Raw genomic sequence first — 15,211 nt, 5'->3', positions numbered from 1 at the left:
TAGATGTGCTGGGTCCTCCATAGTCCGAGTCCTCCCGGTGTTACACATAGTTTTTTTAAATCACTTTTTTAGTGTTTTTCTTTTTTTCAGGCATTCCTCAAAAACACTTGGAAGTCAATCAGGAAATATAAAACACGCTACAAACAATCCTGTAGTTAAAAAAGGAATGGTCTACTACAACCATTATAAAACCCAATCCGCAGTAGGGTTACGCTGTACATAGTTACATCAGTAGAGATGAGCGAACGTCAAGCATGCGCGGATTCATCCCAAGCATGCGCCATTTGATTATCAATGGCTTAAGAAGTTGGATGCAACCCTAAGGGGCCTATTCCACAGAGAGATAATTGGCCAAATTCGGCTGATTATCGCTCCGTGGAATAGAGACAAAGATCAGCCGATGATCGTGTCATCGGCTAATCGTTTATTTAGGTTCAAACCTAAAATCATCAGGCACCGACCGCACATCACTGCGTGGAATAGCGATGTGGGGTTTGCGACCGACGATCTCACAAACACCATACATTACATAGGATGTTGCAGATCTTCTCCTGCGCTCCTTCTTCCTCCCGGTCATGCATGCAGCAGCAGCAGCTTCGGTGTGGCCTGTCTTAGCTGACAGACCGCTCAGCCAATCACTGGCCAGGACCGCCGTGCCCAGGAGCGCAGGAGAAGACCTGCAACATGCTTAGGTAATGTATGGTGTTTAAACAAGGTAACAATGTACCTGCAGCCCTCACTAAACGATTATCGGGCCGTGTAATAGGATCAGTAAACGAGATCGGCAGATCGGCGCTCGTTTACATTATTGATCGGGCCCCCATCGGCCAGTGGAATAGGACCCTAAGGCTAACTGGAAAGAATGGATACAGGCATGAGCCATAGGTTGTATCCATGTTTTCCCGGACTCCCTAGGGCTGCATCCAACTTCTTCAGTAATCAAATGCCACCCGCTCGGGTTCGGACAAAGGCAAAAGTGCTTGAGGTTCGTTCTTCTCTGGTTCTCAGTAAAACATCTAGTCCTTACTGTGCCATTCATCTACCATCTTCGTGAGTATTAGATACTGGATAAATCTAAATATTGTCGATGATAATACTCAGAACATACATGGACGTGGTAGGGAACGGAATCAAGAAGAGCCCTGCATAGTGGCAGGCGAGGACTGAAGCTTCGCTTTGCAGTGAATCCTTTTATGCACCATAAGAGAAAACCATAAGATGAAGCTTTTGCCGCATTCACACTGGTAAGGCTTTTCGTCAGGCTCCTCGTACTGGACGTCGCTGTCACAGTCCTGGTCGTCTACAAGAACATCTTGCATCCTGTGAGTCCTCTGGTGTCTGTAGAGGTGTGAGGTGGAGGTGTAACTTTTACCGCACTCACATTTATAAGGTTTCTCTATTTGACTTTCTTCAGCCCGATTCCTCGTTCTCGCCGGGACGTTCCCCGCTTGGTGAGTCCTTTGGTGTCGGTAGAGATGAGAACTACAAGTGTAGCTTTTCCCGCAGTGACACACGTACGGTTTTATTTTCGCAGGGGCTTCTGTCTCGGTATCTTCTACAGAGTCACCTCCACGTTCTTCGTTTTGGTCATTCTCTTGGGTGTGCGTCTTCTGGTGCCGCTTCAGATTCGACCTAGAGCTAAACACCTTCCCACAGTGGCATATATTAGCCGGGGCGCTTTCCTTATATCCATCTACATGAGTTCTCTGGTGTCTGTAGAGATGGGAGCTGCTTGTATACCGCTTCCCACAAGCGCACACATAAGGCTTCAATCGACTTTCATCCCCATCAGACTCGGGAGTAGTCACAGTCCCCACTTGGCACGTCTTCTGATGTCTGTGTAGATTGGAATTGATGGTAAAGCTTTTCCCACAGACGCATGGGAAACCTTTTTCACTTGTGGTCTTCACTTCACAAGGTCCTTCTCCAGGACCACCACTGCTCGTTTTATCAGCTGCGTGAGTTTTCTGGTGTCTATGAAGATGGGAGCTGCTGCTGTAGCTTTTGCCGCATACACAACACGTATAGGACCGATGGCTTTGCAATTGTTTTGCACCTTCAGATTTTTCTTCGGGGGCATCACTCTCTTTTTTTATAGTCTTTTGGAATCCAGTCTGACTGGGTGTATCGTTCCGCTCAGTCAACGAATCTAATTTTACCAGATTTCCTTTAGAATTGTCAACTTTTTGGAACACTGTTGACTGATCTTCTCCAACAACATTTGTATTAATAAATTTTCCAATATCCAAACTAGAATCTAATTTGGTTTCCCCATTGTTTATGGCTTCCTGGTCTATCTTACGTAGATGGTCCCCATTGGGACTCGAGCCACCAGCCGCTGTATTTGAGCAATCACTCGGTTTCGACTTCTTCTGTTTATCGGATGCTCTTAAAGATTTCTCTTTAGAAGCTCTTTTCCTTGTATGTGCCATGGTCCACTCACTCACAGGACTTGCTCTTCTCCACTCTCTTACTGGAGCGGGTGATTAGAATCTGCTGGATAGAAGGACACGTACATAAATTACCATCATCAGTAAGTTCTAAAGGTATTAGTCATACGTGACTGATAGATTTTTACCTGATGTTTCATACCTTTGATGGCGCTTATATTTGTTTTATATACATTATATGATATCGCCCGTTTAATGTTTTACAAGTATTTGTTATTTTGAAAAACTTAAAAAAAAAAACATTTAATGATAAAGTCATTGCCTGTATCAATGGCTCTCCGTGTAGTATAAAGCTCTCATGCTAAGAGTTGTGGTGGACCACTACAGGTTTACCATCTATACTCATCATCTACCAAGGTGTAATTCCAACATGTAAACCCAACTAGAGTCTATGGAGCCATGTGGACCTAAGTCTATATTTTAGCACATTTAAGGGTTACTCCGGAGAAAAAAAATCTAAAACTAGTGTTTTGTTTTTAAACCAACCGGTGCCAAAAAGTTATACAGATCTGTAAATTACTATTAAAAAATCTCAAGCCAAGTACTTATCAGCAGCTAAATATCCTGTAGGAAGTAAGGTCAAGCCTTCCGGAACTGCGTGAGGTCAAACAATTCTGGAACTGCGTGCGGTCACACAATTCTGGAACCACACGAGGTCACACAATTTCAGCAGGGCTACTCTAAAGACAGATTGGCATTCACCAAGCTTTCCTAAGAACTCAAGTATGTTATCTAGGAAAGCAACAAATTCAACCATCCTCAAGCCTCGGGTAGGTAAATTATTATTCCAAACAATTTAATTTAAAAAAAAAAATTGCCCTTACACTTCCCTGAAGCAATGAGATACGTTTCTGGAGATATCTTTGAGACGCAATAAAGCAATGAGTAATTTTTAAGTTGAACATTTTTTACTTTTTTTTCAGATGTTTCAACAGCAACAAAAAAATTAAACAAACAACAATTGACATAAATAACAGTAAAATATAAAGTATGTCCTTTCGAGGTTAAACACTGCAGCATTGGTGGCGAGGTAGACAATCTCTGTGGTTGAACTCTTCAAAGCAAAATCCAGCTTATTGGTACAAACTTTTAAAAAAATATATAAAAAAAACATGCTGTTAGAAAATCTAAATCTGGTAAGGGTCCAGAACCTTCAGTAATCTCAACTCACAGTTTTTCCATACTTTATGGCATTATAGAGTGATCATGGTGGTCCAAGCAGCTGAACATCCTTCGACTGATAAGACATGTATGGCACAACCAGTCAATAGGTCTTACATGTATCCAGTTGGAAACTCTTCTTAACATGGTCCTAGCACTTTCTGGAGTGTTGAGATTACTTCAATTTTTTTTTCAGAATGGGACATCTGACATAGCACTTATATATCTGATGATCACCATTAGGTTGCTTTTGGACTTTCCAACCTAAGTTGTTTTCACTCCAAGATCAGTTCTGGCAGAAGGTTGGTTTCTCTGAGGTAACTGGTTGTCTAGACGATAAGGAGGTATAATCTGGCCTTGAGTTAGAACTAAAGTTGTCCTAAGGCACCAAACATGAATCCAAGAATGTATGAGAGGTCGAAAAGTGGCTGAGGCTGCACATCAAAAACTAACTGTGTTCTTGAAGTTGAGGTAGTATAATACGGCCATAAAATGGACCTCAAGTGGTTTCCTGCCTCAGAGTGCCAAACATGAATCCAAGACTGTCCATGCATGAGAGGCCAATAAGTGGCCGAGGTTCCACATCGAAAACAAACTGTGCTCCTGAAGTTGAGGTAGTATAATAAGACCATAAGATAGACCTGAAGAGGTCTATTGCCTGATGGTGTCAAACATGAATCTGAGAACTTCCAAGAATTCCAGAATGAAAAGTGGCTTAGTGGTCTACTGCCTAGTGGGGCCAAACATAAATCCAAGAACGAAAAGCCAAAACGTAGCTTGGTGGTCTACTGCCCTGTGAAAACAAACATGAATTTGACAGTGTCCACATATGAGAGGCCAATAGGTGGATTGGCGGTCTACTGCCTTGTGGTGGCAAACATGAAGCCAAGAGAATCCATGCATGAGAGGCCAATAAGTGGATCAGACTCCCTGTCGAGGTCACACTGAACTCCTCTGCTTGTCCCTTTAACTACTTGCGTCCCGACACTTCTTTTACTAGCAGTCACATCAGTCATGGTCCAGTTGTTCGTCTTATTTATGAAGTAGTCGATATCCGTCCCCGTGGAAACCTTATCTCTCTTTTCCGAGCTCTCCTCCATGTTCTCCGCATCAGCTCTCTTCGGAGGACTTGCAGCACCTGAAGGCGCGGCCTCGAATATTGTCGGCACGGAATCCTTCCTGAGAATTCTCTTTAAACTACAGTTATAGTAACTATTGGGGGAGAAATGCCTGGAACAAATCCTATACAAAGCAGATCTTCTTCCCTCCAAAACTTTCTGTGCAAAGTCATCAATATCACCAAAGTCTTGGGGGATGCGGAGCAACCATGATTTTATGATTTCTATTTTTAGGGGGAAACGGTGCAGAGTGACATCTTGGCTCTTTTTCCCGTTGCTATAACATCCTTTGACGATGCAGCGTGGCATGCTGGAAAATAATGTGTGGACAGAAAAGTTACGTCCTCGAAATTTATCAAAGCTTTATAAAAGGAAGGCCATGTTGCCCATAGCAACCAATCTCAGAACACAAAATGAAAGCTGCATTGCGATTGGTTGCTTTGGGCTATTCAACGGTTTAAGCCAAAGGCTATCCAGGCATGGCGGGAATTGTAGTTTTGTACTAACTGGAGGGCCACAGCTAGGATGCCCATGGGCTAGGCAGATCCTTATGAGTGATCAGAGGACTGATTCTAAACCAATCAAATTTGCTTAAATCACCTAAAAAAATAGGATATGTCTTAATAAAAAAAAATTGTTTCCAGATTTATTTTAGGCGAATCCCATTAATAGTGTAGAGCGCCTCATACAGGATCAGGGACCCCTTTCAAAGGAAGGTGTCCCTGCCACTGTAGCCACTCAGTTTACATTTTCTGGGCGGGCTCCCACTGAACATAGGCGGCCATGTTGTATGCATGACCACTTACACTTACTACACCCAGCATATAAAGCAGCACCAAATGAAGTGAAATCATCAGGCTAGCCAGATGATACCTCATACAAAGAGAGAAGTCTATAAGGGGAAACTCAGAAATTGTAATGGTTGACTTTGGAGTCAATGAACATGTCTGATATGTTGCTTAGGCTAGGTTCACACTGCGTTTTCAGCATCCGTTTAACGCATCCGTTTTTTTTCAAAAAAACGCATGAAAAACGGATTGCAAAAAACGGATTCATTTGTGTGCATCCGTTTTTCCATTGACTTCCATTATAAAAAAAAACGGATCCGTTTTTTTTGGCGGACCAAAACGGACCAAAAAACGTTGCTGACCCTATTTTTCTGGACGTTAAAAAAAACGGATCCGTTAAACGGATGCTGAAAACGCAGTGTGAACCTAGCCTTAGCAACAGTAGATGCAGATGGTGAATGACTACACCAGATCTCCATGCTCATATGGAGTCATGAGGAGAAGCGTTATATTTTGTAGCTCTACAAGACCCAGCAGCCAGAAAGCAAGGGGTGTAGATTTTTTTCTTTCATGTAGCATTACATTTTGGCATGGAAGATAAGCAGAGGTATCATTCATAGCCCCCGATCACATTACAGCATCAATCTTTCAGAGGCACTTTAAAGCGATGTACCATCAGGTACATAGCTTTAAGTTATTTTATATTAATAGACCGACGCCGGTTTATTCACCCCCCCATCCCTCTTCCCTCTTCATTCGACGTGACTCCTCAAAAGAGTTCTCCAATTAAAACTTACTTGTCCCCTATCCACAAGATAGGCGACAAGTAAGAGATTGCATGGGGTCCAACCTCTGTACCCTCCGGTGATCTCCAGATTGGACCCCAGCTCCTTTGTTTCAAATACAGCCGGGAGGGGAGATACACAGGGGGAGATTCACCAACACACAGTAAGTCATTCTAAAGTTAGGGTATGTTCACACTGAGGACTAGGTGAGGAATTGGAGAGGTTTTCTGCTGGAAATTTCCTCTTCTTCAGCTCTGGCAGAATAGACGTGGAATTTGAACAAAATTTGTGGGGAATGCGAGCGGAAAGTGGAAAATTCAAAGCCAAGCCCCAATGACTTCTTTAGGATTTCTCTAGCAGAATCCGCTCAAAGAATTGATTTGTCAATTTTTGGGCGGAAAGCGGACTGTGACAGAACATTCCACGTGTAAATTCGACCATGTGAACAACGGAGCGGAAATCCCATTGAACACAAAGGGACATTGCTCTTAACATATTTTACAAGCGGAATTTCAAGCGGAAAAAAGTGTAAAATTAAGAGCGGATTCCACTTGAAATTCCTCACCTACTTTCCTCAGTGTGAACATTACCTTAAAGAGGATGTACCACCAGGTACATCCTCTTTAATCTGACACAGGGAAAGAACATCGCCGTCACGGGGAAGCCGGTGCCGCGGTCTATTTTTCGACCCGCGGCCCGATTACCGTGTACGGCGCCGTTCTATGCACGGGTACCAGGCCGATGCTCAAGCACTGGAGGCGGGCTGGCCGCCCCCAGTGGGAGGGAATTCCCTCCCCTCTATGACGCAGCTCTGTTTGAATCAATGGAGCCGCCTCATAGAGGGGAGGGAATTCCTTCCCAGTGGGGGCAGCCGGCCCGTCTCCAGTGCTTGAGCACCAACCCAGTGCCCGTGCATAGTACACAGGAACCGGGCAACAGATCGAAGAACGGACCGCGGCACCGGCTTGCCCGTGACGGCGCCGTTCTATCGCCCTGTTCCCACTGAGCAAAACTAGCGGAACATGTTCATTCTTCAGCGCAGACAGAGCAGGAGCGCGCACCTCCCATAGACTCCCATTATGAGAGGGAGGCTAAGGAATTCCGCTCAGTGGGAACGGGGCCTATCCCTGTGTCAGATTAAAGAGAATGTACCTGATGGTACATCCTCTTTAAAGTTTGTTGGATAAAATGCATTAAAATGCATCTCTCCGTCTCCCCCTCCCTTCCAAGATGGCTGATGTAAGCAAGTCCCTGCTTGGCTTTATCTGCAACTTTGTAATGCCAGCAGTGACTTCATCACCAACTTGACCTTAGCATAACCGTACCAGCATTAGAAACTACAAAGTTGCAAACAGAGCCTTCCAGGGACATCATCTGTCTCAGAAGGGAGGGGGGGGGGAGACAGAAAGAAAAGCTCACACACAGATTTTTGTGTCTTCAGCAGAAAGCAGCAGCTGAGAACTGGAGGGAAGGAGACTGAATAGAAAATAACAAGTATGGAAGGGAATGTTAGTTTTACCATGGGCAGCAACATATCAAAAGTTATGTTTAGGTGGAAAACCCCTTTAAAGGAGCATTTCGCTCAGGTAAAATACATGTTGAATCATCTTCCCTTCTGGAGACTATAAAATAAGTCCATAATTATTAATATCATCTTTTCAATCCCATTCTCACAGTTCTCAGCTGCTGCTTTCTGATGAAGACACAGAAAACGGCGTGTGAGCGGTTATTTCCGTCTCTGCTCTGATCTCCTCCCCCGCTCCCCTTCCGAGACGGCTCATGTAAACACCGTCACTGGCCAGCTACCTCTGCACTCTGTAAGGCCGGGAGGGTTAATCTGAGGTCAAGCTGCTGGTAACCTAACCATGATTATCCCTTCCTGCAATACAGAGTGCAGAAACAGACAGTCAGGGACTTGTTTACATCAGCCGTCTCAGAAGGGAAGGAGGAGGAGGGAGATCAGAGTGGAGCCAGAGAGAAAGGCTCATGCACAGTTTTCTGAGTCTTCAGCAGAAAGCAGCAGCTCAGAACTGGGGAAAGGAGACTGAAAACAAAAGTATGGAATGAATTGTTAGTCTCCAGTAGGGGGTTGATTCAGCATAATTTTACCTGAGGGGAATACCCCTTTGACGATCACTTGGTGACCAGGTCTGCTTCTATATAAAACTTTGTTCCCACAGTATTATTTAAGTTTATATATAATTTTTTTTAGCTTTTTTGTTTTATAAAACTTTTTTTTGCCATTTTTCTATGAGTTTTAAGCAAATCCAATTTTTAAGTGTTTTGAAACACGTAAAAATACTCAATACAGCGCACTTTATTGTCTGTAAAACAGCTGTATTACCTCAGAGATAAGTCCTGAGCACTATGTTTTACAGCCGTAATAATTTAACATTGAACTGTGAAGCGTTTTCAAATTCATTGGAAACAAAAACTGTTCCCGAATCCCGACATGTTTTGAGCGTAACAGGTGTAAATGTATAACTCCAAATACTATGTGCGAACACAGCCCGATTCTTTTAAAGTGTCTCTGTCATTATAACTTTTAAAAATCTAAATCAACAGTAGATGTGATACAAAGCAAGTTTGCAATTTACTTCTTTTTTTTTTTCTCATGGGCTTTTTGTGTTTAAATTCTTTTTTTTTTTTAAAGTTTCCCAGGTCATCTGAGCGCACACAGAGAAAGCAGTCATGTGATTGATGAGAGCCGTGACTCTCTGTACAGGCTGGGACTTCATATGTTTAGTCTCTTTTTTTCAACCAGCACAAGTCTAAAAAGCTTCAGGAGACTGGATCTGGATACATGTAAGTATAGCTGTTATATAGCTGCTTTCAGGAGACTGGACCTGGATACAAGTAAGTATCGCTGTTATATAGCTGCCTTCAGGAGACTGGACCTGGATACAGTAAGTATAGCTGTTATATAGCAGCCTTCAGGAGACTGGACCTGGATACAATTAGTATAGCTGTTATATAGCTGCCTTCAGGAGACTGGACCTGGATACAGTAAGTATAGCTGTTATATAGCTGCCTTCAGGAGACTGGACCTGGATACAATTAGTATAGCTGTTATATAGCTGCCTTCAGGAGACTGGACCTGGATACAGTAAGTATAGCTGTTATATAGCTGCCTTCAGGAGACTGGACCTGGATACAGTAAGTATAGCTGTTATATAGCTGCCTTCAGGAGACTGGACCTGGATACAATTAGTATAGCTGTTATATAGCTGCCTTCAGGAGACTGGACCTGGATACAGTAAGTATAGCTGTTATATAGCTGCCTTCAGGAGACTGGACCTGGATACAGTAAGTATAGCTGTTATATAGCTGCCTTCAGGAGTCTGGACCTGGATACAAGTAGGTATAGTTGTTATATAGCTGTCTTCAGGAGACTGGACCTGGATACAGTAAGTATAGTTGTTGTATAGCTGCCTTCAGGAGACTGGACCTGGATACAGTAAGTATAGCTCTTATATAGCTGCCTTCAGGAGACTGGACCTGGATACAGTAAGTATAGCTGTTATATGGAAGACTTCAGGAGACTGGACCTGCATACAGTAAGTATAGCTGTTATATAGCTGCCTTCAGGAGTCTGGACCTGGATACAAGTAGGTATAGTTGTTATATAGCTGTCTTCAGGAGACTGGACCTGGATACAGTAAGTATAGTTGTTGTATAGCTGCTTTCAGGAGACTGGACTTGGATACAAGTATGTATAGCTGTTATATAGCTTCCTTCAGGGGACTGGACCTGGATACAGTAAGTATAGCTGCTTATAGGAGACTGGACCTGGATACAAGCAAGTATAGCTTTATTTTAAAGCACTACTTTACTGCTACTGCTGATTTAGATTTTTAAAGTTATAAGTAGAGATGGGCGAATTTCCAATCATGATGAAGCAAATCACTTTGTTATCTCTGCAATCTGCTCATCAGCTGGAGGACTTATAACTCACTGTCGCTCCTCCCCCAGTGCTTAGAAAAGCTTAACTCTTTCCTGAACACTGTAAACCTAAAGGGGAACTATCAGCACGTTAGCTGAATCTAAACTACTGATAGCCCCCTGTAGCACCACGGACGCTGAGGAGGAAGGTATGTGTCTTACCTTCCTCCTCGGCGCCGGTCCTACGCTGTTAGTTGGGATAAACTTCGCTCTGGAGCACTGTTAGGAACACTGCTGCGTCATCCGGCCGGCCCCCTCCACTTATCATTAGAAGGGGTGGACGGGATGACACGGCATCAGAGTTTACCCGACTAACAGCGTGGGACCAACACCGAGGAGGAAGGCAAGACACATACCTTCCTCCTCAGGGTACCGGGCGCTACAGGGGCCTATCAGCAGGTTAGATTTGTCCAACCTGCTGATAGTTCCCCTTTAAGTCTTTTGAAATAAATCAGAGCATCTTCTCAGAAGGGATTTTCTGACCAGAAAAAAAAAAAAAACATTGTCCAACTTACTGTGTTTCGCTTTAGTCTGATTTTTATAAATTATTTTTATGCAAAACCAACCAATACAAAATTTTACACGTGATTTTTCAATCGTTTTAGCTATAACCGATCAAAAGATCAAAATATACCTTTAATTTGACACGATAAATAAATAATAATAATAAATGAGGTCTGCTAATCCGCCACTTGATGAGAGAGAACTTTATATTTTGATAATCCGGCACCTATCAGGCAGTTTATGCCGGATTATAGGAATATTCCCTTCTGAGAACGTCCTCCTACCTGCTGTTCACATATACCTCCGGTGACAGGAATCACTACTTACATTATACCCGGGACTCTTCTAGCTTGTGACTATGGTGCTCGATACTCTCTGTCAATTCAATTGTGAAAATGAGAGGAAGAGGGTTTGTAGTCCCGGAGATATATCAGAAAACGCCTGCTTCATAGTTATGGTGCACGTTCAAGGACCATCGTGTCATAGACCGGACTGTCACAGATAAGTGATGTCTTGTTGGCCAGATCAAGCTGTCATAGACGTGTGGGTATCTGGGTGACCGGCTGTCATAGATGTGTGGGTATCTGGGTGACCTCTGGGCTGTCATAGATGTGTGGACATCTGGGTGACCTCCGGGCTGTCATAGATGTGTGGGTATCTGGGTGACCTCCGGGCTGTCATAGATGTGTGGGTATCTGGGTGACCTCCAGGCTGTCATAGATGTGTGGATATCTGGGTGACCTCCGGGCTGTCATAGATGTGTGGATATCTGGGTGACCTCCGGGCTGTCATAGATGTGTGGACATCTGGGTGACCTCCGGGCTGTCATAGATGTGTGGGTATCTGGGTGACCTCCGGGCTGTCATAGATGTGTGGATATCTGGGTGACCTCCGGCCTGTCATAGATGTGTGTCGCTGATGATAGGCAATGTGGTCAGGGTGTAAATATTTTCCGAACAGGGCACTGTCCGGCAGTTTTCACACTGTGCTGTACTTTATCAGGGAACAATTCAAAACTTCCTAAGTTTGGTGCCAATTTACTTACACCGTGTGGCAGAGTACACTGAAACTCTATCTGACAACTTACAGTACAAATCTGGTGTCATCAGCACCTCATTAGCATATGAGTCAGGTGACCCATGGTTGGACTAGGACTTGCATCTGTATTACATACATGAAGGCCACCTATATCTGCTGTGTTCTCTGCCGACAACACTGACAGCTCTAGAATCTGCAGGTTAATATCTGCACCTTCTGTAGTGTGAGAGATGTTATAACCTCATCCACATGAAACTGGTGAAGAAGATCTGCAACGTGTGCAGAAACCCTACGGGCGCATTTACAAACTGTGGATTTGTTGCAGACTTCCGAGTTAACTTTAATGCAGAAGTTAAAAGGGAATGTGTCACCTAAATTTTCTGTTACGGATTAGAGTCAGATACTAAAACCTCTTCTTTTATTCTAATCTGTTTCTATTTTCTGACTGTGATTTTTATTTTATTTTACTTTTTGTACATTGTTATGGGGGCTGCCATCTTGCCTGAGCTGTTTTTAACAGCATTTACTAACTTGCTTTACAGCGAGACTCACTGACATAGACGACAATACACAGACTCTGTCCCCTTGAGATGAATGTGAGACATTACTGAGCGCGCTCTGTGACCTGTGAAGAGGTCATTCCACAGGGAGCTGCTATTGTGTCCTCTATCTACTGGTGTCACATGACGCTGCAATGCGGCACAGATCACCTTACAGCAGCCTCCTCTTATCCCCACAGACACAACAGGAAGTCTCAGGATTATTTTATCGTATAGATAGAAAAGTGGAAAATTAGAAAAAATGTTACCAAAAAAACTTTAAAAATTTCTTTAAGGGTGCGTTCACACCTACAGGATCCGCAGCAGATTTGATGGTGCTCAGTTATTTAAATGAAATCTGCTGCGGATCTGCAGCAGAAAATATGCTGGGGATCCGGTAAGTGTGAACGTACCCTAAGGCCCGGATCCGTAGCGGATTTCACGCTGCGAATTTGCAGGGAAATTCGCTGCAGATCCAGTGCCAGTTCATCCTGACATCCCGTTGCGAGTATTTAAGTTAACCCCCTGCCGGCGTGCTATGGCTTGCTTCAGGGGTTCTCAGCGTTTGCTTGTCCTGCTCAGCCAATCAGTGCACTGCGCAGCTCAGCCAGTCAGCAGCCGAGGCGGGACCCCCGCCAGAAGGCATTTTACCCCAATTTGTGATGATGTCACGACTGGGTGGGGGAGAACTGATGGAATGGCTGCTCAGCCAATCAGTGACTGGAGCGGCCAGCCCATCGGCCGGGTTGTGACGGTCCCATCTCTCATTATGTTGCATTCCATCTGTGGGTCACCGTATCTCCCTAGTCTAAATCTGCAGAATGTGAACATAGCCTTACACCGAATTTACATGCAGCTGACTTGTTGCAAATATTCATTGGCTATCAGTCCCATTCATATGAATGGAGAGGTTTTGGCGGGAAGCACATGGACGCCTGATCTGTAGAGATGGATGGGACACATGTGTGACCATGGTGTGTGTGTATATCTAATGCAGTGTACCCCAACCTGTACCTCTCCAACTGCTGCAGAACTACAACGCCCAGCATGCCCTGACAGGGCATGCTGGGAGTTGTAGTTCTGCAGCAGCTGGAGAGGCAAAGGTTGAGCAATGTGTGACCCCCCCTACGGTTCTGCAACTTTTCATCCCAGCATTCCATAGTGCAATCCCTATTTCTGCACATTATCACCACGACATGCACTACAACTCCCAGCTGAGCTGTGCCACGTGCCGCCCCCCGCCTCGCACATGCCCTGCACCACTCACCAGCTCCCAGACACCCAGCAGATGTGCCCCGTACCACAGCGCTGCTCCCCGATTCCAGCCCAGCCGCGCCCTGATTGGCTGCTTCTCATCCAGTGACCTCTCTCAGCCAATCAGCGCTAGGGGAAGTAGTGAAAACCGGGAGCCAATCGCAGAGAGTTTTGCAAAAACCGCTGGGCAAAGTGCCATTGTGTTTGCACGTGATGTGTGAGGAACGTGGGGCGAGGCATGCTGGGACTTGTAGTACAGCCTCAGCTACTATTATTCAGTCTCGTGACTGTGGGTGAAAGCAGCCAGGCTCTAGCTTAGGGGAGGTATGCTGGGACTTGTAGTTCCAAATAATTAAAACCTACATCTTTTCTAGAACTAAAACTCCCAGAATTCCTTATTATAGAGACTATAATATACCTTTAGCGAACATATACTCATTGCTGAAAGAGTTGTTGGAATAATACTGTGTGTGATGTAATGATATATGTGTGATGTAATGATATATGTGTGATGTAATGATATATGTGTGCTGTATGTATGTGATGTAATGATATATGTGTGATGTAATGATATATGTGTGATGTAATGATGTGTATGTGTGATGTAATGATGTGTATGTGTGATGTAATGATATATGTGTGATGTAATGGTGTGTATGTGTGATGTAATGATGTGTGTGATGTAATGATGTGTGTGATGTAATGATGATATGTGTGATGCAATAATATATGTGTGATGTAATGTGTGTGTGTGTGATGTAATGATGTGTATGTGTGATGTAATGATGGGTGTGTGTGATGTAATGATGTGTGTGTGTGATGTAATGATGATATGTGTGATGTAATGGTATGTGTGATGTAATGATGTGTATGTGTGATGCAATAATATATGTGTGATGTAATGGTGTGTGTGTGATGTAATGATGTGTGTGTGTGTGATGTAATGATGTGTGTGTGTGATGTAATGATGTGTATGTGTGATGTAATGATATATGTGTGATGCAATAATATATGTGTGATGTAATGGTGTGTGTGTGTGTGATGTAATGATATATGTGTGATGTAATGATATATGTGTGATGTAATGATATATGTGTGCTGTAATGTTATGTCTGATGTAATGATGTGTGTGATGTAATGATGTGTATGTGTGATGTAATGATATATGTGTGCTGTATGTATGTGATGCAATAATATATGTGTGATGTAATGGTGTGTGTGTGTGTGATGTAATGATGTATGTGTGATGTAATGATGTGTATGTGTGATGTAATGATGTGTGTGTGTGTGATGTAATGATGTGTGTGTGATGTAATGATATATGTGTGATGTATGTATGTGATGCAATAATATATGTGTGATGTAATGGTGTGTGTGTGTGTGTGTGATGTAATGATGATATGTGTGATGTAATGATGTATGTGTGATGTAATGATGTGTGTGATGTAATGATGTGTATGTGTGATGTAATGATATATGTGTGATGCAATAATATATGTGTGATGTAATGGTGTGTGTGTGATGTAATGATGTGTGTGTGTGATGTAATGATGATATGTGTGATGTAATGATGATATGTGTGATGTAATGATGTATGTGTGATGTAATGATATATGTGTGATGTAATGATAT

General features: G+C 43.5%; 1 protein-coding gene across 1 annotated transcript in view; it reads right to left on the bottom strand.

Moving 5' to 3' along the window:
* LOC138766538 (zinc finger protein 585A-like) overlaps positions 1 to 13,683 on the bottom strand; it is a 28,340-nt gene extending 14,657 nt beyond the window's left edge. The window contains exons 1-4 of the mRNA XM_069944128.1: positions 13,593 to 13,683; positions 11,076 to 11,123; positions 4,473 to 5,039; positions 1,200 to 2,418 (exon numbers count right to left, since the gene is read on the bottom strand). Of these exons, the coding sequence (XP_069800229.1) occupies positions 1,200 to 2,418; positions 4,473 to 5,038 (1,785 nt within the window). The 5' untranslated portion in view covers position 5,039; positions 11,076 to 11,123; positions 13,593 to 13,683. The remainder of the gene's footprint in view (positions 1 to 1,199; positions 2,419 to 4,472; positions 5,040 to 11,075; positions 11,124 to 13,592) is intronic.
* Positions 13,684 to 15,211: the final 1,528 nt, after the last annotated feature.

This window comes from Dendropsophus ebraccatus, chromosome 10 (genome assembly GCF_027789765.1).
Source record: "Dendropsophus ebraccatus isolate aDenEbr1 chromosome 10, aDenEbr1.pat, whole genome shotgun sequence".
NCBI classification, from domain to species: Eukaryota; Metazoa; Chordata; class Amphibia; order Anura; family Hylidae; genus Dendropsophus; species Dendropsophus ebraccatus.
Note: the sequence above shows the minus strand (reverse complement) of the source record. Positions and strands in the feature narration are given on the sequence as shown.